The 26090-nt window shown below is 40.6% G+C and overlaps 1 protein-coding gene across 1 annotated transcript in view; it reads right to left on the bottom strand.

The window, feature by feature from the left end:
- Positions 1-637: 637 nt before the first annotated feature.
- TMPRSS7 (transmembrane serine protease 7) overlaps positions 638-26090 on the bottom strand; it is a 40847-nt gene continuing 15394 nt past the window's right edge. Inside the window, exons 8-16 of the mRNA XM_025377215.1 lie at positions 24255-24361; positions 20575-20711; positions 18541-18648; positions 15667-15777; positions 8195-8311; positions 7106-7277; positions 5370-5638; positions 3635-3771; positions 638-989 (exon numbers count right to left, since the gene is read on the bottom strand). Of these exons, the coding sequence (XP_025233000.1) occupies positions 819-989; positions 3635-3771; positions 5370-5638; positions 7106-7277; positions 8195-8311; positions 15667-15777; positions 18541-18648; positions 20575-20711; positions 24255-24361 (1329 nt within the window). The 3' untranslated portion in view covers positions 638-818. The remainder of the gene's footprint in view (positions 990-3634; positions 3772-5369; positions 5639-7105; positions 7278-8194; positions 8312-15666; positions 15778-18540; positions 18649-20574; positions 20712-24254; positions 24362-26090) is intronic.

The following is a 26090-nucleotide window of genomic DNA, read 5'->3' as shown; positions in this document are numbered from 1 at the left end:
ATTTAGTTTCTTGAAAATGCTGATGGTCAGGTATGGTTTTTACTGAAATTTCTAATTTTAATAAGTCAAATTTGCTCTAATTTTTATAAATATCTGAACATGAATAGGGACATAAAATAAGGATCCCTGAACATCTCCCTTATTTTCTTATTTTATTTTAGAGGCTTGATTCATAACATTACTTTAGGTTTCTTCCATCTCTGAATCAATAACCTTTTGTACTTAAGAACGAATTTAGTTATTCCCTTCGGAAAACTTTTTATGGAACACATATTAATCTGTCTTTCAATCAGTATTAAATGTCTGCAATTTGACATTTCCAGTTGAAAAAAAGTAAGGGACTAATTTTATTATTAAATGTATGCAATCTGACATTTCCAGTTGAAAAAAAATGTAAGGGACTGATTTTATTAATAATTATTGCATCATTTTATTTATTTATTATTTATTTATTTATTTATTTATTGAGATGGAGTCTCACTCTGTCAACGAGGCTGGAGTGCAGTGGCCAGACTCGGCTCACTGCAAGCTCCACCTCCTGGGTTCACGCCATTCTCCTGCCTTAGCCTCCTGAGTAGCTGGGACTACAGGAACCTGCCACCATGCCCGGCTAATTTTTTTTTTCTTTTTTTTTTTTAGTAGAGACAGGGTTTCACCATGTTAGCCAGGATGGTCTCACTCTCCTGACGTCGTGATCGGCCCACCTTGGTCTCCCAAAGTGCTGGGATTACAGGCGTGAGCCACCGCACCCAGCCAATTATTGCATCATTTTAAACTATTTTTTAACATAAATCACAGTAAAAATACAACTGGTACAATTACAAAAGAGAAGGGACATATTTATGAATCCAGGGAACAAAGTTTGACACTCTTGTGTAAACACCAGGAAAGTTTGGTCGTCCACATCCATGTCCCCAGCTAACAATGCCAGTCAAAATCCATTTTCCATCACTTTTTCTTCGACAAGATAAAGGTCCACCTGAATCTCCCTACACACAAAAAAATAAGTATAAAGTAAATTGGTCCCCTGATCATCAGTTTCATCTTTATTGTATCTAATGAACTGCGTTCAAGAGTCCTCTTAATGACATGTTTTTGCTTGGCTAATCACTGCGTAATTTGGGAAGTGTCAAAAAGTAATATGAAACTTCTATCATTTTATAATTGTTCTTCCTATAATCAAACAGCTGCATTCATGAGACAAAACATGATTCTTTAGACTAAGAATAACATTAGAAGATTCTTACTGGAGAAAACGACTCTCACATAGCCCTAAACAAATAATAAACCTCAATAATACTAGTGGTGATCGTGGTGGTGGTGGTGGTAATAGTAGTAGTAGTAGTAGTGGTAAGGGCTAACATTTATTTAGTGCTAGCTATGTGGTAAGAATTGTTTAAAGACATTTAATCCTCACAACAACCTTATGAGGCATGGTTATCTTGGAAGGTTGACTTCTATCTCTGGGCCATGCAACTTCAGTGATTAGCTCATAGCCCCATGGAGAAGAAGAGATCCTGTTTAGTTAGCCAAGTCCAGTGAAAAAACCCTAACAACTACTGGTCCACAATTATCACAAACAAATCACTCTCACTTGAGAGTCCTTTCTGATATCTCAATTCCTCTAAGCAAAGGCTTAAACAATTCAAAGTATAAACATCATTTCCACAGTATTAATCCTTTAAATTATAATATCTAGGTTTTATTTTCCTATTTTAGAGGGTAGATAATCTTGCAGGTTACTCAGAGGCAACAAATTTGCCCATGTATCCAAATTATGATCTTATACCTGATTAGCAAAATTCCAACTAGTAGGGAGACGGGGGTCTTTATTTTAATTGTCACCACATCAACTCTACTAAGTTTAAGTAAACACCCGTGGCTATGTGGAACAGGGCTGTGTAACTGACTAGCTATGGGAAGCACCCAAAATAGAGTACCCTTAGCATTAGAGAGGCAAGTGTTCAAATCCCAGCTCAGACATTTACACTTACTAGCTGTATGACCTTGGGCAATTTACTTACCCTCTCTGTGCCCAGTTTCCTCTTCTATAAAATGAGGAAAAAGAATGATTAGAATAAATTTATGTAAAGAACCTAGCATGGTGCTTGCCACAAAATAGGAGCTCAGAAGACAGAAGTCATTATTTTTTTTTTTTTTTTTGAGACGGAGTCTCGCTCTGTCGCCCAGGCTGGAGTGCAGTGGCCGGATCTCAGCTCACTGCAAGCTCCGCCTCCCGGGTTCACGCCATTCTCCTGCCTCAGCCTCCAGAGTAGCTGGGACTACAGGCGCCCGCCACCTCGCCCGGCTAGTTTTTTGTATTTTTTAGTAGAGACGGGGTTTCACCGGGTTAGCCAGGATGGTCTCGATCTCCTGACCTTGTGATCCGCCCGTCTCGGCCTCCCAAAGTGCTGGGATTACAGGCTTGAGCCACCGCGCCCGGCCCAGAAGTCATTATTATAGGATGAGTTTTTGTGGCATCATCGCTAAGATTGTGGAAAGATGAAAGAACAGCTCCCACTGTCCTACTCACCCTCTAAATCAGGAGTGTCCAGTCTTTTGGTTTCCCTGAGCCACATTGGAAGAAGAAGAATTGTCTTGGGCCACACATAAAATATACGAACACTAATGATAGCTAATGAGCTAAAAAAAAAATTGCAAAAAAAATCTTATAATGTTTTCAGAAAGTTTATGAATTTGTGTTGGGCTGCATTCAAAGCTGTCCTGGGCTGCATATGGCCTGTGGGCCATGGGTTGGACAAGCTTGCTCTAAATCATCTGTTTACTCTTTTGCAATCATGTAGGTAACTGCATAGATTGGAATCTCAGACTCCGAGAAATGTTACCCCAAAGGTGACCTCCAACTTTACCACTGCCAGAGGCCTACCCAGCGAACTACAAATTAGTACTCTTGGCCGGGCGCGGTGGCTCAAGCCTGTAATCCCAGCACTTTGGGAGGCCGAGATGGGCGGATCACGAGGTCAGGAGATCGAGACCATCCTGGCGAACACAGTGAAACCCCGTCTCTACTAAGAAATACAAAAAATAGCCGGGCGAGATGGCGGGCGCCTGTAGTCCCAGCTACTCGGGAGGCTGAGGCCGGAGAATGGCATGAACCCGGGAGGCGGAGCTTGCAGTGAGCTGAGATCCGGCCACTGCACTCCAGCCTGGGCTACAGAGCGAGACTCCGTCTCAAAAAAAAAAAAAAAAAAAAAAAAAAAAATTAGTACTCTTTGTCACCTCTCCATTCCTCTCCTTTTTCCCCCAGCATATGCTTCAAAGGAATGAGTATATAAAATCCTGCAAATTTTAGAAATTAAATGACAGCTGCTAAGGAAATAGGAAATAAATTGGCTATAAGAAAATTATGGCAGAATGATGAATGCTGACCTCATCCTCTAAATATTGAAGGAAAATACATGGAGCACATTATAGAAAACTGAGTTCTATAGAATCAATTATTTCAATATATCTCCATGATCTTAGGCAATTGGATGATAAATAATATCTGAGCAGCTCAGGTGAATTAAGGGAAATACCTGCCCTAGTTATTTCCCAGTGTTATGTAGATTAAGTGAGAAAGCATTTATGGAAAGCACAACATGTTAGGCAAGGGAAAGGATCAATGACTTACTTTGCAGGCATCTCTCTTGCCTGACATTACGCCTGCACAGAGCATCCGAGAAGTGATGATCCCGTAGGTGGAAACACAGAGGGTTTGATCAATGAGCTCTACCTCTGCTTGCTGCAGAACAAGGGAGCCTTTATTATCTGCAAAACACATTGGAAGTAGAAATGGTGTTAGTGGTAATGGCTACATGTATTCACGGCTTCATTTGAAAAGTTAACACACATTATCTCCTTTTACCCTCATAGCAGCAATTCTTTGAGGTACATTCTACTATTATCCTCATTTTGCTGATGAAGAAATGGAGGGTTAGGAGATTAAAGGGCTTGCCCAGTGACACACAGCTAGCAGGTAACTCAAGATTCAGACCCAAGGTCTGACTCAATTACTTGAACAACTGTGCCATATTCCTCACCATTTCCCTCCTGTTTTCAGTAGAATGATGAGTCAGCAACAGTTATTATTAATATCTACTATTCAAGAGAGCTCTTTAAATGGAACAGCATAACTGATATATGAGAGTCTCTGACGAACCATAAAAACCTAATAGTTTGTATATGGCCCTTCCACTTCCTTTTGAACCTACCTGTCTAGATGATTCAGAAAAATAAGCACACACACACATACTCAGGCTTATAAAGAAAACATCTCATGATAAGTTGGTTGGGCAGATGCTTTCCTCCTGTGATATATGATAATGTAATCAAAGCACTGAGCACAGCAACCTATCAAAGTTACAAGTGTTCACACAGTCAGCTGCCTTCCCTCCTTGGGACCCTGAGACTTGGTGGGCCCAAGCTGGTGGTATTACTACTTCAATAACTAAATGAAAGCAGTGAGAAGCTGCCTTTGAGAAACTGCCCACACTTTAGAGTGTCAGAATGAGGCTGCAGGGCAAGGTTCAGGAATTACAGATGCTGTATGTGTCCTAAACCCTTGAAAAGGACGACAGAAGAATGTGAGGTGATTGAAAGACCAAGGGAAAATATTAGCACTAGGGTTTGGGGATACATTCACAAAGCATTGGATTCTTCCCCTCACTATATCTTCAGAATCCCACCTTGAATCCTGGACCATGAAAAACCTTGGCAGGGTAGATGTAGGGACTTCCCTACTATACAGCCTGATCTTTATGCATATTGAAAAGATGTCCTCTCCTGTCAGAGGAATTGCAAAAAGGTATCTCCATTGGGTGGACCGAATCCAGGCTGGTATAACCTCCAGGCCTGAATTTTTGGTCTGGAAACTAAGGACAGTCTGAAGTTCAGCCCTCACTCTCATCCCTTAGCCAATTACATAGGCGCAGGACATACCACATAGTCTTCCAGACTGTTGCCTATGAGTTGACATAGTGGGATGTGCATGTGTGTCCTTCTCTCCTTTATAAATGAATCGTTTCTTTGAATGAAAAGGGAGGAATTGCTCCTTCTCTAGTGAATAACGTAGCATACCCTTCAGAGTTTGAAAAGGGCCCATGACTATCTAGTTAAAAAATCCTGCCTTGCTCATACACAGTCCTCTCCCTCTTTATGAGGTGAGCCCTGCTTCTTTTAAAGCAGGTGGATAGCATCATTAAAAAGGAATAACAATACTCTTCTCCAATCCAACCTTCCAAAGTTGTCAGGAGGTTCAAAGGAGATGATATACACGAACCCTCTCTGTGAACCCTAAAGCACTACATAGACACCTTATCATCCTTTGCAGTGGAAGGGCATGACCATTCATTCATACACATTCCTACCTGCTTCGTGTCTTCGCCCCCAGCCAGTTACCCAGCACTTCTCCCCACTGCGAACTCTCTGGCCAGCGGGAGGAATGCATATTGGCTGAATGAGCTGTTTCAGGGTCTCAGGCCAAGCAATACTGAGCTGTAGCAAAGCAATATCATAATCGAAAGTCTGACTGTTATAGTACTCGTGGACCACAATTCTTCTCACCGGGGAGACAAACTTGGCATTCCCCTGAACATACATCCCAAGGTGTGCAGTCCATGGTGTGGGATCTGACAGCCTGATAGAACAGTAATGAAACATGAAGTTAGCAACTTAAAGAACCACATATAGTTTGCAAACAAGCACTCTAAAGAGTTGAGGGCTGAAAAAGAAGGGCCTGACTTCCAGGGCCTTATTATAGCCACTGGCTCTGTCCAGGGACTATGGCAGAAAGCATAACTGTGAGCCTCCTTTGTCTCCCTCATAAAGTCAGAAATGAAGTAAGCTGTATTCGGAGTGGCGAGTTATAGAAAATTCACTCAACAATGTCCTAAGCAAATGCCTGGACATTTTCTTGCCACTGGTATTTCATGAACCACACACAGGTCAAGAATGTTGGTAACTAGAATTAATTTGTCACATTCTTCCTATTCATGCTGACAATGGCATTTGATGGAGAACCCTACTACCAAATTCAAATGATGTGAATACCAAGATAGATTAGAAATCAAAGTGTTATAAGCAGGAATTTAGTGAAATTCCTTCTGGCAAACTACCGGAAGTCTTAATGATCACCACTGTTACTGCTCAACAATGCCCATTCATAGGATCACCAACTGCCATTCCCATTAGTCCTTCAAAAATCCGAATCTTGACCTCCGTGACCTTGCAGGAGTCACAGAAGGACTTGTAATCTCCATATGAAGCTTCCATCTCCATCAGCATAACAGTAGGGTAAAAGGTGGGAGTGAAAAAAGTAAGGAAGCCCCAAAATTTTGGTCACAATCTGCTTAGCTGATGTCTCATGAATGGCAATGGACACCTAAAGAAATATTAGGGTTAACACATTATTTGGAGCAGTTTCACAGCATTAGAGACTAATAATCAAACAGTTGTGAAGCTATCTTAATAATTAATACAAATCCTATAATTTCCAGGAGAAACAAATATCCAAACTGTATAACTTCATTGAAATACTCAAAAAAAAAAAAAAAAAAAAAAAAACCCAGAATGAAAAGTGAATGATTCTTTTAACCTAAGATTCAGTAGATTTTAATAGTAAGTTTAAATTTTAAGTGAGGTTATTTTCTAAGATGTCCTCTTACCCTTAGCTGGAAGAGCATCTATCCCATAATAATCCCATTGGTAAAGACAAAGCCCTTCCAAAGCCGATCCTAATGGGGCTCTCCAGGATCCCCCTCCTATATTAAATGGGGATCTCCATTCTCCAGTCACTCTCCAGTGCCCATTTTTCTCCACATTCTCCACACATTCTCTTAAGTTTGCTCCCTCTGAGTTAAAAGCCCTATCTTATTTTCTCAGCCTTAGGAAAAGCCTATACGTTCTTGATGTTTTCTTTGTATTCTTTTTTTATACCAATAATACCTTAAAAAAATGTTTGTCACACAAGTGGGATCCAAAAAACGAAAGCTCAATTGAATTGATTGAATGTCCCCAACGGGGATCTGCTTCCCACAATTTGAGGGCAGATATGTTGTCTGTGGCCACAGAGTGCCACTTGAGAGTAAAGACTGTGATATCCTACCTGTTTCCATGAAAACAGTGGGCTGCAGAAAGAAGCCACTCCCTGGAGATGACCGAGGCACCACAGTAGGCAGATCCAACAAAGTGAAGGCTGACCTGCCACGGCCAACCTCCCTCTAGGGTGTCTGTGCCTCCGATGATGCGGTGAAGGGTGGAGGAACTCCTGCTGCAGGCTTTAGTAGAGAAAGGGCATGTGATTTAAAGGTAGACTTGGAAGAAAAACTAGAAATTAAGCCAGTTTTAGTGCTGTCTGGGAACTGACTCACTAGGTAGCAATTTGAAATCTCCTTATCTAGAGGACAGAGAACATGTGAGTCTGTCTAAAACCAGTACGAACAAACCACCCCCTCCTTCCTGAAGCATGCCCTGACACAGTCTCTATACCACAATGCAGATGAGGGGAGGAGGGGGACCTGTTGTAACAGCTGAACTGACATAAACAGCTGCCTATGGACTTAGATTGTCAGGTAAAGAGGAATGTAAATGAATTGAGAATTTCCTTGAAGTTGTGCTGATGTGACAGCAAGTATTTGGGAAAAGATTTGTAAGACCTGAACAAATGGAAACCTACTGGGAAAACTAGTTATCAGAGCAATTGTTTGCCAGTGTAACTAGTATTGGTAAAGATGTATAATTTACATGTTGCCACATGGCCAATTAGTGGCCACATGACTAATAGGAGCATGTGGGAGATTAGTTATTGGGTCAAACCTAAAGAAAGAAACAGCACTTGATATTGTTCATAACATAAGGCATTATTAACAAGTCATCCACTGCATTCCAGTTTCTATTTATTTTCTCACAGGGTTTTCTATTTAAGATCTTCTGCTTTGATTAAAGTTATTAGAAAGTAAAAGTTCTCATTATAAAAATTTAATTCATTAATGCTGTTATCAAGACGACAGAATCCATTCCAGAGTTTTTATTTCTGAGAAACAATTTCAGACTCAGTTTGTCAATAGTTACTATTCTTATTTTGGCTATGGCAACCTCGATCAAGTGAAATAAACCAAGAAGAGAATGAAAATATAAAAAAACAGGTAAACTGAAGATGGAATACAGGAATCCAAAGGAATGAATTTCTACTCACTGCAGCCTTCCTCATCACTTCCATCTGGACAATCCACTGCCCCATCACATTTTGCATTTTGTTTCCTAAAGCAAATATCATTGCCACACTTAAAAGTTCTGTTGTTGCATGGAATACCTAAAAATGGACAAAAGAGGAAACAGCTTTCCTTAGCCAGAAACAAATTTGAGTGAATGAGATTTGAATGAATAACTCCAAACCCCATAAAAAATGATTTAATCACAGGATTGGTGTTTACTGCTCTGGGATAAATGGCAGAAAGAAGTGGAGCAACCTCAGAGTGATCTGTGTCTTCACTTAAGAAAAGCCATTTGAAGGCTGGCAGGCTTTGTTGAGAATCAATCAAACCACCTCTTCTTTCTCCCACAGCAGGTGAGTGTGAAGAAGTGTGACATATCAGTGGTTTCAGGCTGCAGCCTCTTTGCTATTACCTTCTCTTATTCTCCAAGAAAACTTTGGAGCAAAAATCACAGCCATGCTGAGTTATTTTATATCAGTAGGAGGCAAAATGGACAGACTTGTGAATTACAACACATTTGTTCACAACCCTGGAGGTTTGTTTCTGCAAGGGTGAGAGTGGAAAGTGTTCCATTCCAGTATTTGGCAAGTTCCTCTACATCAGGTCCTCTGTATCCTACAATCCTGAGTATCATTAAAAGCAAGTAAGCAATAAGAATCTGCCAGTATTACAAAATAAACTGTCATCAGAGTGCACAGGCAACCTACCAAATTGGAGAAAATGTTTGCAATCTACCCATCTGACAAAGGGCTAATCTCCAGAATCTACAAAGAACTCAAACAAATTTACAAGAAAAAAACAAAGAACCCCATCAAAAAGTGGGCAAAGGATATGAACAGACACTTCTCAAAAGAAGACGTTTATGCAGCCAATAGACACATGAAAAAATGCTCATCATCACTGGTCATCAGAAAAATGCAAATCAAAACCACAATGAGATACCATCTCACACCAGTTAGAATGGCGATCATTAAAAAGTCAGGAAAAGGCTGAGGGTGGTGGCTTACGCCTGTAATCCCAGCACTTTGGGAGGCCGAGGGGGTGGATTGCCTGAGGTCAGGAACATGGTGAAACCCCATCTCTACTAAAAATACAAAAAAATTAGCTGGGCGTGGTGGTGTGCACCTGTAATCCCAGCTACTCAGGAGGCTGAGGCAGGGGAATTGCTTGAACCCGGAGGGGGAGGTTGCAGTGAGCCGAGACTGCACCACTGCACTCCAGCCTGGGCAACAGAGCAAGACTCTGTCTCAAAAAAAGAGAAAAAGTCAGGAAACAACAGATGTTGGAGAGGATGTGGAGAAATAGGAATGCTTTTACACTGTTGGTGGGAGTGTAAATCAGTTCAACCATTGTGGAAGATGGTATGGCTATTCTTCAGGGATCTAGAACTAGAAATACCATTTGACCCAGCAATCCCATTACTGGGTATATACCCAAAGGATTATAAATCATGCTACTATAAAGACACATGCACATGTATGTTTATTGTGGCACTATTCACAATAGCAAAGACTTGGAACCAACCCCAATGTCCATGAATGATAGATGGGATTAAGAAAATGTGGCACATATGCCTGGCTTGGCGGGTCCCACACCCACGGAGCCTTGTTCACTGCTAGCGCAGCAGCCTGAGATCCAACTGAGAGGCAGCAGCCTGGATGGGGGAGGGGCGTCCAACACTGCTGAGGCTTGAGTAGGTAAACAAAGCAGCCTGGGAAGCTTGAACTGGGCGGAGCCCACTGCAGCTCAGCAAGGCCTACTGCCCCTATAGACTCCACCTCTGTGGGCAGGGCATAGCTGAACAAAAGGCAGCAGACGCCTTCTGAAGACTTAAATGTTCGTGTCTGACAGCTCTAAAGAGAGCAGTGGTGTTCCCAGCATGGCATTTGAGCTCTAAGAATGGACAGACTGCCTCCTCAAGTGGGTCCCTGACCCCTGTGTAGCCTAACTGGGAGACACCTCCCAGTAGGGGCTGACAGACACCTCACACAGGTGGGTGCCCCTCTGGGACGAAGCTTCCAGAGGAAGGATCAGGCAGCACTATTTGCTGCTCTGCAATATTTGCTGTTCTGCAGCCTCCGCTGGTGATACCCAGGCAAACAGGGTCTGGAGTGGACCTCCAGCAATCTCCAACAGACCTGCAGCTGAGGGACCTGACTGTTAGAAGCAAAACTAACAAACAGAAAGGAACAGCATCAACATCAACAAAAGGGACATCTACACCAAAACCCCATCTGTAAGTCACCAACATCAAAGACACAAGGTAGATAAAATGACAAAGATGGGGAGAAACCAGAGCCGAAAAGCTGAAAATTCTAAAAACCAGAGTGCCTCTTCTCCTCCAAAGGATCACAGCTCCTCAACCGCTACGGAACAAAGCTGGACAGAGAATTACTTTGACAAATTGACAAAAGTAGGCTTCAACAGGTCAGTAATAACAAACTTCACTGAGCTAAAGAAGCATGTTCAAACCCATCGGAAGGAAGCTAAAAACTTTGAAAAAAGGTTAGACGAATGACTAATTAGAATAAACAGTGTAGAGAAGACATTAAATGACCTGATGGAGCTGAAAACCATGGCACGAGAACTACGCAACACATGCACAAGCTTCAGTAGCTGATTCAATCAAGTGGAAGAAAGGGTATTGGTGATTGAAGATCGAATGAATGAAATAAAGTGAGAAAAAAAGTTTAGAGAAAAAAGAGTAAAAAGAAACGAACAAAGCCTCCAAGAAATTTGGGACTACGTGAAAAGATCAAATCTGCATTTGATTGGTGTACCTGAAAGTGATGGGGAGAATGGAACCAAGTTGGAAAACACTCTTCAGGATATTATCCATGAGAACTTCCCCAACCTAGCAAGGCAGGCCAACATTCAAATTCAGGAAATACAGAGAACATCACAAAGATACTCCTCGAGAAAAGCAACACGTAATTGTCAGATTCACCAAGGTTGAAAAAATGTTAAGGGCAACCAGAGAGAAAGGTCAGGTTACCCACAAAGGGAAGCCCATCAAACTAACAGTGGATCTCTCAGCAAAAACCCTACAAGCCAGAAGAGAGTGGAGGCCAATATTCAACATTCTTAAAGAAAAGAATTTCCAACCCAGAATTTCATATCCAGCCAAACCAAGCTTCATAAGTGAAGGAGAAATAAAATCCTTTACAGACAAGCAAAATGCTGAGATATTTTGTCACCACTAGGCCTGCCTTACAAGAGCTCCTGAAGGAAGCAGTAAACATGGAAAGGAACAACTGGTACCAGCCACTGCAAAAATATGCCAAATTGTAAAGACCATCGATGCTATGAAGAAATTGCATCAATTAATGGGCAAAAAAACCCAACTAACATCATAATGACAGGATCAAATTCACATATAACAAGATTAACCTTAAATGTAAATGGGCTAAAACCCCAGTTAAAAGACAAAGACTGGCAAATTGGATAAAGAATTATGAGTTAACGGGTGCAGCACACCAACATGGCACATGTATACATATGTAACAAACCTGCACGTTGTGCACATGTACCCTAGAACTTAGGGTATAATAATAATAATAATAAAGAAGAGTCAAGACCATCAATGTTGGCCGGGCGCGGTGGCTCAAGCCTGTAATCCCAGCACTTTGGGAGGCCGAGATGGGCGGATCACGAGGTCAGGAGATCGAGACCATCCTGGCGAACACAGTGAAACCCCGTCTCTACTAAGAAATACAAAAAATAGCCGGGCGAGATGGCGGGCGCCTGTAGTCCCAGCTACTCGGGAGGCTGAGGCCAGAGAATGGCGTGAACCCGGGAGGCGGAGCTTGCAGTGAGCTGAGATCCGGCCACTGCACTCCAGCCTGGGCTACAGAGCGAGACTCCATCTCAAAAAAAAAAAAAAAAAAAAGACCATCAATGTGCTGTATTCAGGAGACCCATCTCATGTGTAGAGACACACATAGGCTCAAAATAAAAGGTTGGAGGAAGATCTACCAAGCAAATGGAAAGCAAAAAAAAAGGAGGGGTTGCAATCCTAGTCTCTGATAAATCAGATATTAAACCAACAAGATCAAAAGAGATAAAGAAGGCCGTTACATAATGGTAAAGGAATCAATTCAACAAGAAGAGCTAACTATCCTAAATATATATACACCCAATACAGGAGCACCCAGATTCTTAAAGCAAGACTTTAGAGACCTACAAAGAGACTTAGATTCCCACACAATAATAATGGGAGACTTTAACACCCCACTGTCAATATTAGACAGATCAACAAGACATAAGGTTAACAAGGATATGCAGGACTTAAACTCAGCTCTGCACCAAGCGAACCTCACAGACATCTACAGAACTCTCCACCCCAAATCAACAGAATATACATTCTTATCAGCACCACATCACACTTATTCTAAAATTGACCACATAATTGGAAGTAAAGCACTCCTAAGCAAATGTAAAAGAACATAAATCACAACAAACTGTCTCTCAGACCACAGTGCAATCAAATTAGAACTCAGGATTTAAAAACTACTTCAAAACCATACAACTTCATGGAAACTGAACAACCTGCTCCTGAATGACTACTGGGTAAATAACGAAATGAAGGCAGAAATAAAGATGTTTTTTGAAACCAATGAGAACAAAGACACAACATACCAGAATCTCTGGGACACATTTAAAGCAGTGTGTAGAGGGAAATTTATTGCACTAAATGCCCACAAGAGAAAGCTGGAAAGATCTAAAATTGACACCCTAACATCACAATTAAAAGAACTAGAGAAGCAAGAGCAAACACATTCAAAAGCTAGCAGAAGGCAAGAAATAACTAAGATCAGAGCAGAACTGAAAGAGATAGAGACACAAAAAACCCTTCAAAAAAAATCAATGAATCTGGGAGCTGGTTTTTTGAAACGATCAACAAAATTGATAGACTGCTAGCGAGACTAATAAAGAAGAAAAGAGAAAAATCAAATAGACTCAATAAAAAATGATAAGGGGGCTATCACCACCGATCCCACAGAAATACAAACTACCATCAGAGAATACTATAAACACCTCTAAGCAAATAAGCTAGAAAATCTAGAAGAAATGGATAAATTCCTGGACACATACACTCTCCCAAGACTAAACCAAGAAGAATTTGAATCTCTGACTAGACCAATAACAGGTTCTGAAATTGAGGCAATAATTAATAGCCTACCAACCAAAAAAAATCCAGGACCAGATGGATTAACAGCCAAATTCTACCAGAGGCACAAAGAGGAGCTGGTACCATTTCTTCTGAAACTATTCCAATCAATAGAAAAAGAGGGAATCCTCCCTAACTCATTTTATGAGGCCAGCATTATCCTGATACCAAAGCCTGGCAGAGACACAACAAAAAGGAGAATTGTAGACCAATATCCCTGATGAACATCGATGTGAAAATCCTCAATAAAATACTGGCAAACCAAATCCAGCAGCACATCAAAAAGCTTATCCACCACGATCAAGTTGGTTTCCTCCTAGGGAAACAAGGCTGGTTCAACATACGCAAATCAATAAACGTAATCCAGTATATAAACAGAATCAACAACAAAAACCACATGATTATCTCAATAGATGCAGAAAAGGCCTTTGAAAAAATTCAACAGCCCTTCATGCTAAAAACTCTCAATAAACTAGGTATTGATGGAACGTATCTCAAAATAATAAGAGCTATTTATGACAAACCCACAGTCAATATCATACTGAATGGGCAAAAACTGGAAGCATTCCCTTTGAAAACCAGCACAAGACAAGAATGTGCTCTCTCACCACTCCTATCCAAAATAGTGTTGGAAGTTCTGGCCAGGGCAATCAGGCAAGAGAAAGAAATAAAGGGTATTCAATTAGGAAAAGAGGAAGTCAAATTGTCCCTGTCTGCAGATGACATCATTGTATATTTAGAAAACCCCATCATCTCAGCCCAAAATCTCCTTAAGCTGCTAAGCAACTTCAGCAAAGTCTCAGGATAAAAAATCAATGTGCAAAAATCACAAGCATTCCTATACAACAAGAACAGACAGAGAGCCAAATCATGGGAGAACTGCCATTCATAATTGCTACAAAGAGAATAAAATACCTAGGAATCCAACTTACAATGGATGAGAAGGACCTCTTCAAGGAGGAATGGAATGCAATTAAACTAAAGGGCTTCAGCATGGCTAAAGAAACTACCATCAGAGTGAATGGGCAACCTACAGAATGGGAGAAAATGTTTGCAATCTACCCATCTGACAAAGGGCTAATCTCCAGAATCTACAAAGAACTCAAACAAATTTACAAGAAAAAAGAAACAATCCCATCAAAAAAGTGGGCAGAGGATATGAACAGACACTTCTCAAAAGAAGACATTTATGCAGCCAACAGACACATGAAAAAATGCTCATCATCACTGGCCATCAGAGAAATGCAAATCAAAGCCACAGTGAGATACCATCTCACGCCAGTTAGAATGGTGATCATTAAAACATCAGGAAACAACAGGTGCTGGAGAGGATGTGGAGAAATAGGAACGCTTTTATGCTGTTGGTGGGAGTGTAAATCAGTTCAACCATTGTGGAATACGGTGTGGCAATTCCTCCAGGATCTAGAACTAGAAATACCATTTGACCCAGCAATCCCATTACTGGGTATATACCCAAAGGATTATAAATCATGCTACTATAAAGACACATGCACACGTATGTTTATTGTGGCACTATTCACAATAGCAAAGACTTGGAACCAACCCAAATGTTCATGAATGAGAGACTGGATTAAGAAAATGTGGCACATATACACCATGGAATACTATGCAGCCACAAAAAAGGATGAGTTCATGTCCTTTGCAGGGACATGGATGAAACTGGAAACCATCATTCTCAGCAAACTAACACAAGGACAAAAAACCAAACACCTCATGTTCTCACTCATAGGTGGGAACTGAACAATGAGAACACATGGACACAGGGCAGGGAACATCACACACCGGGGCCTGCCTGGGGGAGGGATAGCATTAGGAGAAATACCTAGTGTAAATGATGAGTTGATGGTACAGCAAACCAACATGGCACATGTATACCTATGTAACAAACCTGCACATTTTGCACATGTACCCTAGAATTAAAGTATAATAATTTTTTAAAAAAGGAAAAAAAAGTGTTTTTAACACTAAAATTTTTAAAAATTGAAAAAAAAATCTGCCAGTATTCACACATGAACACACACACACACACACACACACACACACACACATTCCACCCCATTTAGAGTGACCAACTGTCCCTGTTTGTCCCCTTGGGACTAAGGGGGTTCCCAAGACAAGGGCTTTCAGTGCTAAAACTGGAAAAGTTCCAGAGAAACTGGGACAAGTTGATTGCCCTAACCCCTGACCCCTTAGAGGTATTTTTGTCCTGATTTAGAAGAGTTTCATAGGAGGAACAGCAGGGCACAGAGGACCCTCCCTCACTTTGAGTGCAGTTTTGCTCATCGCGGCCATTCTCACAGTCCCTGAAGCCATCACAGATGAGAGGGCCATGCTGCCTGAAGGAGCTGGTATTGCAGGCAGGTTGAGGACTCACTAGAATAAAAAATAAAAACAGAAAGTTCATGAGCCTGAGATACCAGCCGGGTTCTCTGATGATCAGCAGTGCCAGTCTCAAGGTACAAATCATTCAGATGACCTAAATAAAACAAAAAGTGTATTTTCCTCAAAACTGACACTTCCATGAGGAAAAGTAGGTATTCAAACTTTGGTGTAATTTCTACCACTTGTTTTGTCAGATCTGATTTTTGCTTTTGTATAAATATGTTAAACTCTGGTGGCTTGTTTATTTAGTTACAATTAAATGCATCATAGTAATTTATTTTAAGGAAAATAAAAATCATAAGCTGTGATCTAAATCAAATTCATCTACCTTCCGAAGCAAAATAGGAGTGTCCTAAGATTGGAGATTTTGTCTTCTTCATCTCTGTACCTCAAGCCCCTGAGCAAATAGTAGTTGTTTACTAAAGGTTTGTTGAATGAATTAATGAATGTGAGATCTTAAAGGATAACAGACTTCGGGTTTATGTGGCCCTGTGGTCTCTTTGGAACTATTTTGTCTGATGAGATCGATTTCCTGAATTAGGAAATGTTCATGTAAATCTATCATGTTTTTCCTCTTTGGAATACTTTCATGAATTGCCTTTAGACCAGCAACAAGTACAAACAAGCAAATTTAGAAAGCATGATTGCTTAGACATTTCTGGTTTTGTGAAAAGTTGAAAGTTTTGCTATCTGCACCTGTTTTTTCAGAGCTATCTCTTGTGAGGGCAGGTAGGAGGATATTGCTGCCCTAAAATTGTTCATTAGGTCCCTGAGCATACCTCATGGACGCTTAGAGAATAGCTCCAAAAAATGGCACAATGAGGAATAATGATTATCAAAAAACAGTCCTTATTACAAATTCACAATAATCATTTCTGTTTGGAGAATCAGCACAAAAAATAATAATGTAAAAAAAGTCAGTCATTATATAATGATCAGCATTTATTTTCTTAAGAAATAGAACACTGTAGATTTAAATAATCAATGAACCATAAGCTAAGACAAATTTTGTGTTTTGTGTTGTCAGTTAAAAAAATAAGGCATAAACTAGGCATGGTGGCTCATGCCTGTAATCCCATCTCTTTGGGAAGCCAAGGTGGGAGGAGTCCTTGAGGTCAGGAGTTTTAGACTGACTTGGGCAACACAGTGAGACCCCATCTGTATGAAAAGTAAAAAAAGTGGGGTTGGTGGTGTGTGCCTGTATTCCCAGCTACTCAGGAGGCTGAGGGGGGAGGATCCCTTGAGCCCAGGAGTTCGAGACTGCAGTGAGCTATGATCACACCACTGCTCTCCAGCCTGGATGGCAGAGCAATAGCTTATCTCTACAAAATAAATAAATAAAGTATATAGTCACAGGTTATATTTCATTCATATAATTTTTCACAGTTAGATATAGCATATTAACTATATTTTCCCAAGGATATGAAAAAGACTAAATAGCATTATCATTGTAACTGTATTTGATTTAAACACTCTGGACCTTCAGGAGAAAATGCTGCCAATGGTGTCACATAGTCCAGTGAATTGTCCTTCCCATATTGCTCCCTGAAACTAGAGATAGATTCAAGAATGAGGTACAAATAGTCATGAAAAATTAAGACAGAGATTCTTCACCCTAAATAAGAATGTCAGTTACCTCACACATTAGTCATCACCAATGTAATGTCAATACAAATTGTACAGGTTAGAAAAATAACAACAAAACTTTTTCTTTCATGGGGCTGGCTGCAGTGGCTCATGCCTGTAATCTCAACACTTTGGGAGGCTGAGGCGGTCGGAATGCTTGAGGCCAGGGGTTTGACACCAGCCTGGGCAGCAAAGTGAGACATTGTCTCTAATAAAATCTTTTAAAAATTAGTGAGATGTGGTGGTGCACACCTGTAGTCCCAGCTACTCAGGAGGCTGAGGTGGAAGGATCACTTTAGTCCAGGAAGTCAAGGCTGCAGTGAGCTGTGATTGTGCCACTGCACTCTAGCCTGAGTGACAAAGCAAGACCTTGTCTCGTTTCAAAGAAAAAAAGAAAGAAAAAAAAAGAAAAGAAAAGAAAACACACACAACACACAAAACCCGTTCTCTTTTATTTACAAACAACAGATGGGAGCTGGGCTTCATAAAGGAGCAAGCTGAAAGACCACTTCTCTGCAAATTCTGAGCTGCTCTTTAGATGGAGAATCTGTGCCCTCAACTAGGATTTCAGTGTTTAAGATTGTGGTGAATTAAATTATTAGCCACAGATCTTTACTCCCTGTGGTAGTATCATGCACCCCAGTGTTACCATAGCCCCAAGGTGTATAGAGTAAATTTCCCTGCCCCTGACATTGTTCTCAGCTATGTGACCTGATTTGAACAATGTAACACAAATGATGGTGTGCTGGTTCCAAGCCCAGGCCTTACGAGAAACCATGAGTTGTTGCTCTCCCCTCTTTTCCTTTTGCCACTGCCATGACTGGCTCAATGAGGAAAAGAGCCATAAAAAGTAGAGCTGATTCCAATCTTGGAAGAATCAAGCTCAGGAAGACCCAATGCTTAAAGCAGAGCTACCCATATGAGCCCAGTCTAGATTAGTCAGATCCCAGAAAATCCACAGATGCATAATCAAGAATAAATGATTGTTTAAGCCACTAGAATTTGGAGTAGTTGGTTATGCAGTAATAGATAATAACTACAAAGGCTAAGGATATATACCAGCAGCAATCATGGTCCTGAGAAGTTACTTATTCATAAGAAAGTCATATTAAAAGCTTGAATACCCACCGCAAAATAATTCATCACTTTCATCAAAGCAGTCATTTACTCCATCACAACGCTGGGCCTGAGGGACACATAAACCAGAGGAGCATCTAAAAGATCCAACAGGGCAGGCTATGGAAAACAAAAAGTGGAAAATCTTGGAGAGATCCCTGAAAATCACTAGACCACATTAGCAAAGAAATTTAAAGTGTGACGTGGTTAGGGAGTTGGCAGGGTAGCAGGAATAATTATATATTGTCTCCATCAAATGAAGGCTGCCAGTCATTGAAAGACAAAAATGCAGAACATAGAAGGGCAAAGAAGAAAGCAATATCCACCTGGAGCTCTGGGTGAGCACTGCATTCAGGTCATATGCACAAGCAAACTTCTACTATCTCCATAGTCTAGTCTCAGCTGGATGACTTTGTCATATGCCTGAAGAATGTGAAAGTTGGAACATACCTAAGGGAGCCCAGCATTCCTAATGTGGAGTCTTTAGACAGCCTCAGAGAATTTTAAATTGACTTCTGGTGTCCCTGAATCTTCTGTGATCAGATGAGTTATTCTGTATGTCTTAAATTACACTTTCAAGTCAGCTATGCTCCAAAACATATTAGTAACCACTGCTTTTATCACGTTGGACCTAGAGAGATTACTTACTGACCTCAAACTCAGACTCCTGCTGCCTACCTCCCTGTCCATTAGTCTTTCCTCTTCAACCAGGCTTCTAATTAATGATCCATTCCCTGATTCAAGATTCATTCCTGATCTTGAATCATTCATCCTGAGTTCATAGATAAACATTAGAGAAATAATCAATCCTTCCTCCCCTTGTGCAAAAGAATGGGGGAAAATGTATGGTCGAGTCAAACAGTATTTCAGTGGCACATGATGGAGTGGATGAGATGCTGGAAAATAGTTATAATTTGAAAAAACAACTAAAAATAAGACAGCTTGCTTTATCTACCTGTGACTCTGCTGGAAACTGTAATACTCTGATATTTAGGATGTAATATTCTGAGTCTAGAAGAAAGTCTATTAGGGATTGGCAAAGAAGGACATGGGGTCTAAAGAAATGTTCTCTCGGCCGGGCGCGGTGGCTCAAGCCTGTAATCCCAGCACTTTGGGAGGCCGAGACGGGCGGATCACGAGGTCAGGAGATCGAGACCATCCTGGCTAACACGGTGAAACCCCGTCTCTACTAAAAAAAATACAAAAAAAAAAAGCCGGGCGAGGTGGCGGGCACCTGTAGTCCCAGCTACTCGGGAGGCTGAGGCAGGAGAATGGCGTGAACCCGGGAGGCGGAGCTTGCAGTGAGCTGAGATCCGGCCACTGCACTCCAGCCTGGGCCACAGAGCGAGACTCCGTCTCAAAAAAAAAAAAAAAACAACAAAAAAAAAAAAAAAAAAAAAAAGAAATGTTCTCTCAAGTCATATCCCTGTGGACTCCTCAGTGGGCAATCTTTACTTTTTCCCTCTTAAGATGGGTCAAAGATTTCCTGAGCGTGTCATTAGCTACTCTCCGTAGTTCTAATGACTTCCCTCACACATTGCCTTTTCTCATTAGCACTTCCTGGCCACTCTTCCACTAGTTTTCAGTATGAATTTCAAGCTCAACATTCTGAGGGCTGATATTTGAACTCCCTCCACCCAACAGCTCTTCCTGTGCACAGGCCAAAGTGGCTTTGGATCCGCTACATGTTGGTGTAAACATCATATTTACAGAGAATGATGGCTAGCAAGAACTACAAACCAATACATGTCTTTAAGGAATAATGTGAGAAATTATTTTTCAACTATAAATCAGTAATATTAAAAAGTTATATTATTTCTTTAATAATTCAAAGTATAGTAGTAATAAATATGTAATCATATATATTATTTGTTATATTTATTTGTACTTTATATTTATTATTTATTATAAAAATAAGCATGTAAAAGGAAATAGCAGAAATAAAGCGGTATTCATTTCTTAAATTCTCACAGTTTAGAATTATAAAATGTTATCCTCTATGTAAGTATTCATTAAGTCTTCCTAAGGAGGTGATCCCAGGCTTACGTTGACTGATGTTGTAACTGCCATATTCTACCAAAAGTGGCTTGTCTGAAAGCCTTGAACTGCACTGGAGCTGAATGTGAACCAGAGGGCTGGGCACTCGAAAAATTGTCTGATGATCCATGTAGGAGCCACAGTACCTGAGGAGACAAGAGTCGGGGACAACACACAGCTTGAGGTTCTGTCGACTGAATTCCTATTCATGGTGAATTCTCTAATACTTTGGTCATTTGGTTTTCACAAACAGAGATGCGTATGGTAGAGCTAATGGTAGTTATTCAATCTAGGCCACGTGACTGTGATCAAGTAACTTCTGCCCTCTTTATTTTCTCCTCTGCTTAATAGAACAATAATAGCACCATTGACCTGTTGCTTTCTTCACCATCACTTATGATCCAAAGAAATATAGATTTAATTCTCTCTGTTTTCTTTCCTTTTACAATGTGAAAACCTGTGTACCATAAGAATTGCCTGCTTTTGTCCACAAGCCTCTCTGCCAAACAAAGTGGAGTCCATTCGTTCAGGTTGAAAATATGCAAAGAATTCCAGCAAGACTAAAAGCAAAAGACAACATTATTTCAATGTAAATTGAAATCTGACATGCACATAAGGGCTTGTCCTTGGCAAAATTTCAAAGAATTAATGTCTGTCTCCAATATTTCCCTACCTTGATTATTTTTAATTACCTCTCATCACCTAATGCCCCCCAGTATCCTTTTGAGAAAATGTCCCTCCTGTTAATAATTCTCAGTACATTAGCACTGTGGTTAGTGGAGCATGCAGTATTATTATATTGCAGGCCCCTAAGTTAGTCCACTGCCCTGTGTAGATGAGGCTCTTCCCACAGAGAAACCCGCAAGATCTTGATGGGAGACAGCAGACACAAGGCTTGAGGGTAACGACCTCCACTGGAACCTGTAATGCCTATCACTCTAGGCCCCTAAAGCACTTGGGAAACAGGAATGTTCCACGGATCAGACACTGGCATTCAGGAGCACAGATAGCCTATGATTTTAAGGATTAAAGGAGGAAAGCATTCACGTGTTTCTCAGGAAGAGTCTTTCGCAATTGGCTGAAGTACAGGAACTGATAAGCTATTAGACAACTCCTGAGGTATGAGGAAGAGATGGCAAGTGCAGATGTCCTTCTGGCTAACTGGGAGCCAGGGTCTGAGAGGCACCTGAAAGCTAAGCCATGCCAAACTTTTGGAGTCAGAGTTGGCCATCTTGAGATCAGAATCCTGTGCTCTTAAAAACATGCTGATTATGTTATCCGAATCTCATAGTGATTTTCTTTGCGTTCACTATTAACATTTAGTAGAGTTTCCTTGCAAAGATGAGCCTTGCTAGGCATGTTAAGGGGAATCAAGAGGAAAGAGATCACACGCTTGGGCTGGAGTTTAAAAGGGGGGAGTAGGCAATGAGGAATAATGGTGGCTTATGAAATGAACGTTTTGAAACTGAGAAACTGGAGAAAGCCAGCAAGAGTCAGTTTATCTAGACAGACACATGATTAGTGAGGAAACTAAGACATAAAGACGTGAAATAACTTGCTGAAGTTCAAATAGCAAGTAAGTAGAACCAAGATTTGGATGCTAATTGGTCTGATGCTAAACTCTAGCACACCAAAGCAGTTCTGCCATGCTAAATCTTGGTAAAAAGGCTATCCATTTCTTTGGGGTTCATATACGGGAGTCCAGCTGCCCGAGCATTCACACCTCACCCCCAGGCTGGCTAGAGGAGATCATTAGGCTTCTTCCAGTCAGGATGACTTTTTCCTCCTTCCCCATTATAGCCTCAATTTCCTTAGGCTAACTGTTCAGCAAGGTGTCTAGTTAGCACAACTAGAGCTTTTCCTTTTTAGATGAAAAGTACTGATAATGTGAAGGGCTGGCATTTTAAATCCTGAGGGTAAGGAAGCATCAAATGAATCTGATAGGATTTCAGCCAGCCCACAAGCCTAGTGAAGAACTGGCCCTTTAGGAAAGGATGGGGCTCAGAGAGCTTTCCTGGTATGGCTTGGGAGCAGATCCTGCTCCTACTTAGGCAGCAATAAACACATCCCGGGTAGTCGTTGTGATTTAGGGATAAAATAGTCCCTCATTTTCAAAGCACAGCTCTGTCATAGGCTTACACCTTCACAAAAGATTTATAAAGATTTGTTTTCTGGATCTGTATTTTATTTAAATACCAAAATGCAGTATATTTAAAGCCTTGGGGGCACGTTCTATAGTATTTATCCAACAAGTGTCATTTCAAAAACAATCTTATTATTCATATTAATAATAGCTAGTATTTTTTGCTTTGTGGTATACATGATTTCGTAAATTCTAACCAAATAACAAACAAGAAAAAACTTATTAAGAATCATTACCTCATTTCACCAACTAAAACTCAAAGAAGTTAAATAATTTGCCCTAGTTAATGTAGCTACTAAATGATAGAGCTGGAACTTGAACCCGGGTCTTCTGACTCCCACAAAATAGAGCCTCAATTTAATTACACTCCCCAAAATAATACGGTCTATATTTTAATATGAATCCAAGAATGTCCTTAAATTTGATAAGCCCTATTCTAATGAAGACAGGACCAGTTATTTTGAAAGTAGTCTGTCCGAAGGGATTGAAAGAAGTTTTTTCTGAAAAAGCACTTAGAAAGGGAAGGTTTCACTCATAGAATAACAATGAACAAAGAAGTAGCAGGCAAATCCTTTAACTTCACAGAATTTTCTGAAAGTGAACTGAGAAGCTATTCCGTGGTCAAGACAGGGCATGCTGTATTTTTGAAAACCTATTCAGGGGCCGAGTGTGGTGGCTCATGCCTGGAATCCTGGAACTTTGGGAGGCTAGGGAAGGTGGATCACTTGAGGTCAGGAGTTTAACACCAGCCTGGCCAACATGACAAAACTCCATCTCTACTAACACTACAAAAATTAGCCAGGTATGGTGGTGCATGCCTATAGTCCCAGCTACTTGGGAGGCTGAGGCAGGAGAATTGCTTGAAACCAGGAAACAGAGGTTGCAGTGAGCCAAGATCGCACCACAGCACTCCAGCCTGGGTGACAGAGCAAAACTGTGTCTCAAAAAAGCAAAAATAAAAAAGCAAAACAAAAAAACAAAACTATTTAATTCAGTGCCTATTTAATCTGTTACAGGTTTATAAGCAAATCAACAACAACAATTAAGGGACAAATTAAGAGTGAGAGTGAGCACCTAGTATATTGGTTCTAGAGCCAAGTAGATTGGTTCTAACCTTAAGCTCCTAGATTTCCGATTAGCTTCAACCCATTTCCCAGCCTCAGGATCTAGCCAGGCCAACTGAGACTCTCCTACCACACAGAATTGGTCAATGGTCTCCAACATTTTTTTCCAGCAGAACCCCAATTTATTATATTCCCCCATGGATCCAGGATTTGAAAAACTCGTCTGCCAAATACTCGTGTGAAGTGTGGAATATACGTATCTATAGCCCAGCAGCAGAGAGCAGTGGTGGGGCAGGAGCCCTAAGACATGAGTTTGAATCTTGCCTCGATCACTCATGAGCTGCATGACCTTGAGCAAGTTACATAACTCCTATATCCCTCAGTTTCGCTAACTGTAAATGGTAAAGCACAAACTCTTTGAGAACAAGGAACACACAGCTATGAACCTTTCGTCAGATGCCTCACATATGAAAATCACTTACATGTGCTCATTAATTTCCCACCATCCATGCTCACAGCCTTTCATACTCTTCTTGGTTATTGAATAGTTATAGAATTTCAGTGCGATGCCAAGAGTTGATAGAGAAGTCTGTGAAAACAAACATTAAGTCAGAAAAAATGCTTCAATCAAAGGATGTATTTACTTATTCCCTTGGCTTGTTGTTTTAAGGCCATTCTACTCCTTGCACCCTGTGGCCCTTAGTGGGATAAACCAGTTCTCCCGAACAAAGCAGGATAAGGAGGAGAGCGTTCTGAAGAAGGAAGCAGGCAGCCATATATTCAGGGAGCAGATGCTGGGTCCTAAGTGGAGCGGGGTGACTTGAGACATATCAGCATCTCTGGGTTTCAGTTTCTCCCTGTTAGTGTGAACTTAACTTTAAAAACACTCACTTGTTAATGAGTGTAAACACCTTCCTCTTTTGATGTACATATGACACAGTTGATTTAAAGCATCATTCAGATTCTTTAGACAAAGGAGAAATGAATCAGCCTCCTCTTCATATTAAATTCAGTATTTCTGAAGGCTCTTAGTGAGTCACCCCTAGATCTTCTCGGAAGACATTAAAAGAGAAAGCTGCCTTCGTGTATGAGCAAACACGTGTGTGTGTGTGCGCGCACGCACGCGCGCATGCACCACACCACTCCATACACACACACACACACACACACACACAATGCAACTGACTTTTTTGTTGCATTTTGTGGTATACATCTGTACTATGTCTGATATGACAAAGTTTTAGTTTTGATCTTCACTTTGACCCAGGAATTATTTAAGGAATTTTTACATTTAAGAGAGTCAAATTTGGGTTCATCCATTTTCAAGCATTCTAACTCTATCTCAGTTGAATAAGAGTATCATTTATAGTGCTTTAAATTTTTTTAATTTTGTGATCAAATTTATGAATGCTTCATGGTCACTTTAAAAAAAAAGGAGTAGTCTGCATATATATAATATGAAACTCATGTGCATGATATTCAGTATTTAATATCCTGCTTTGCCTGATTTATTGTCCTCCACTATCTCTGTCATGAATGAAGAGACTTAAAATTCCTTATTTAAGCATTGCCCACTTCTTTGCTTATTTTTTTTTACTTTTTTTTTTATAAAATAATCTTTATAGAGACAGAGTTTCACCATATTGCCCAGGCTGGTCTCAAACTCCTGGGCTCAAGTGATCCACCCGCCTCAGCCTCCAAAAGTGTTGGGATTACAGGCATGAGCCACTGTGCCTACCGGCATTGCCCACTTCTCTCTTTGTATTTCCACTTGTTTTTGATTTATGAGTATTAATGCTGTTTCATTTGCTGCATAAACAATTGACATAATTAGATCTTACGGATCATCGTCTTTATTGTTAGAGATTGCTTTTTGTCTCGTACTTGCAAATCAGGGATGTTGTTGCCCTGATTTCAGTGTTGCCTGGTACTAAGATTGTAAACTCTGCGTTTTGTTGTTTATAATTGCCTGATACATTGCCCATCCTTTTTGTTCAGCCTTATTGAGTTGCTTTTTAGTTCATTTTGTCTTTTGAAAATAACATAAAGTTCAGTTTTAGGTAATACTTTGCAATTCAATCTTATTGTCTTTTTCTTTAGGTGAATTTCACCCATTACTTGTATTGCTCTGAAAGACGTTTGGTTTTAGTTATGTCATCGTATTATATGTTATGCTCTGTGTGTGTGTGTGTGTGTGCGCACACATGCAAGTGTTTGCTTGTTTCCCATGAGCCTTTGAATAGGGTAAACCATCCCTCACCACCTACCTTTGAGGGAGAATGAATCACGTACTTTATGTTTCTCACTTAAATATCACA

This window comes from Theropithecus gelada, chromosome 2 (genome assembly GCF_003255815.1).
Source record: "Theropithecus gelada isolate Dixy chromosome 2, Tgel_1.0, whole genome shotgun sequence".
In the NCBI taxonomy this organism is placed as follows: domain Eukaryota; kingdom Metazoa; phylum Chordata; class Mammalia; order Primates; family Cercopithecidae; genus Theropithecus; species Theropithecus gelada.
Note: the sequence above shows the minus strand (reverse complement) of the source record. Positions and strands in the feature narration are given on the sequence as shown.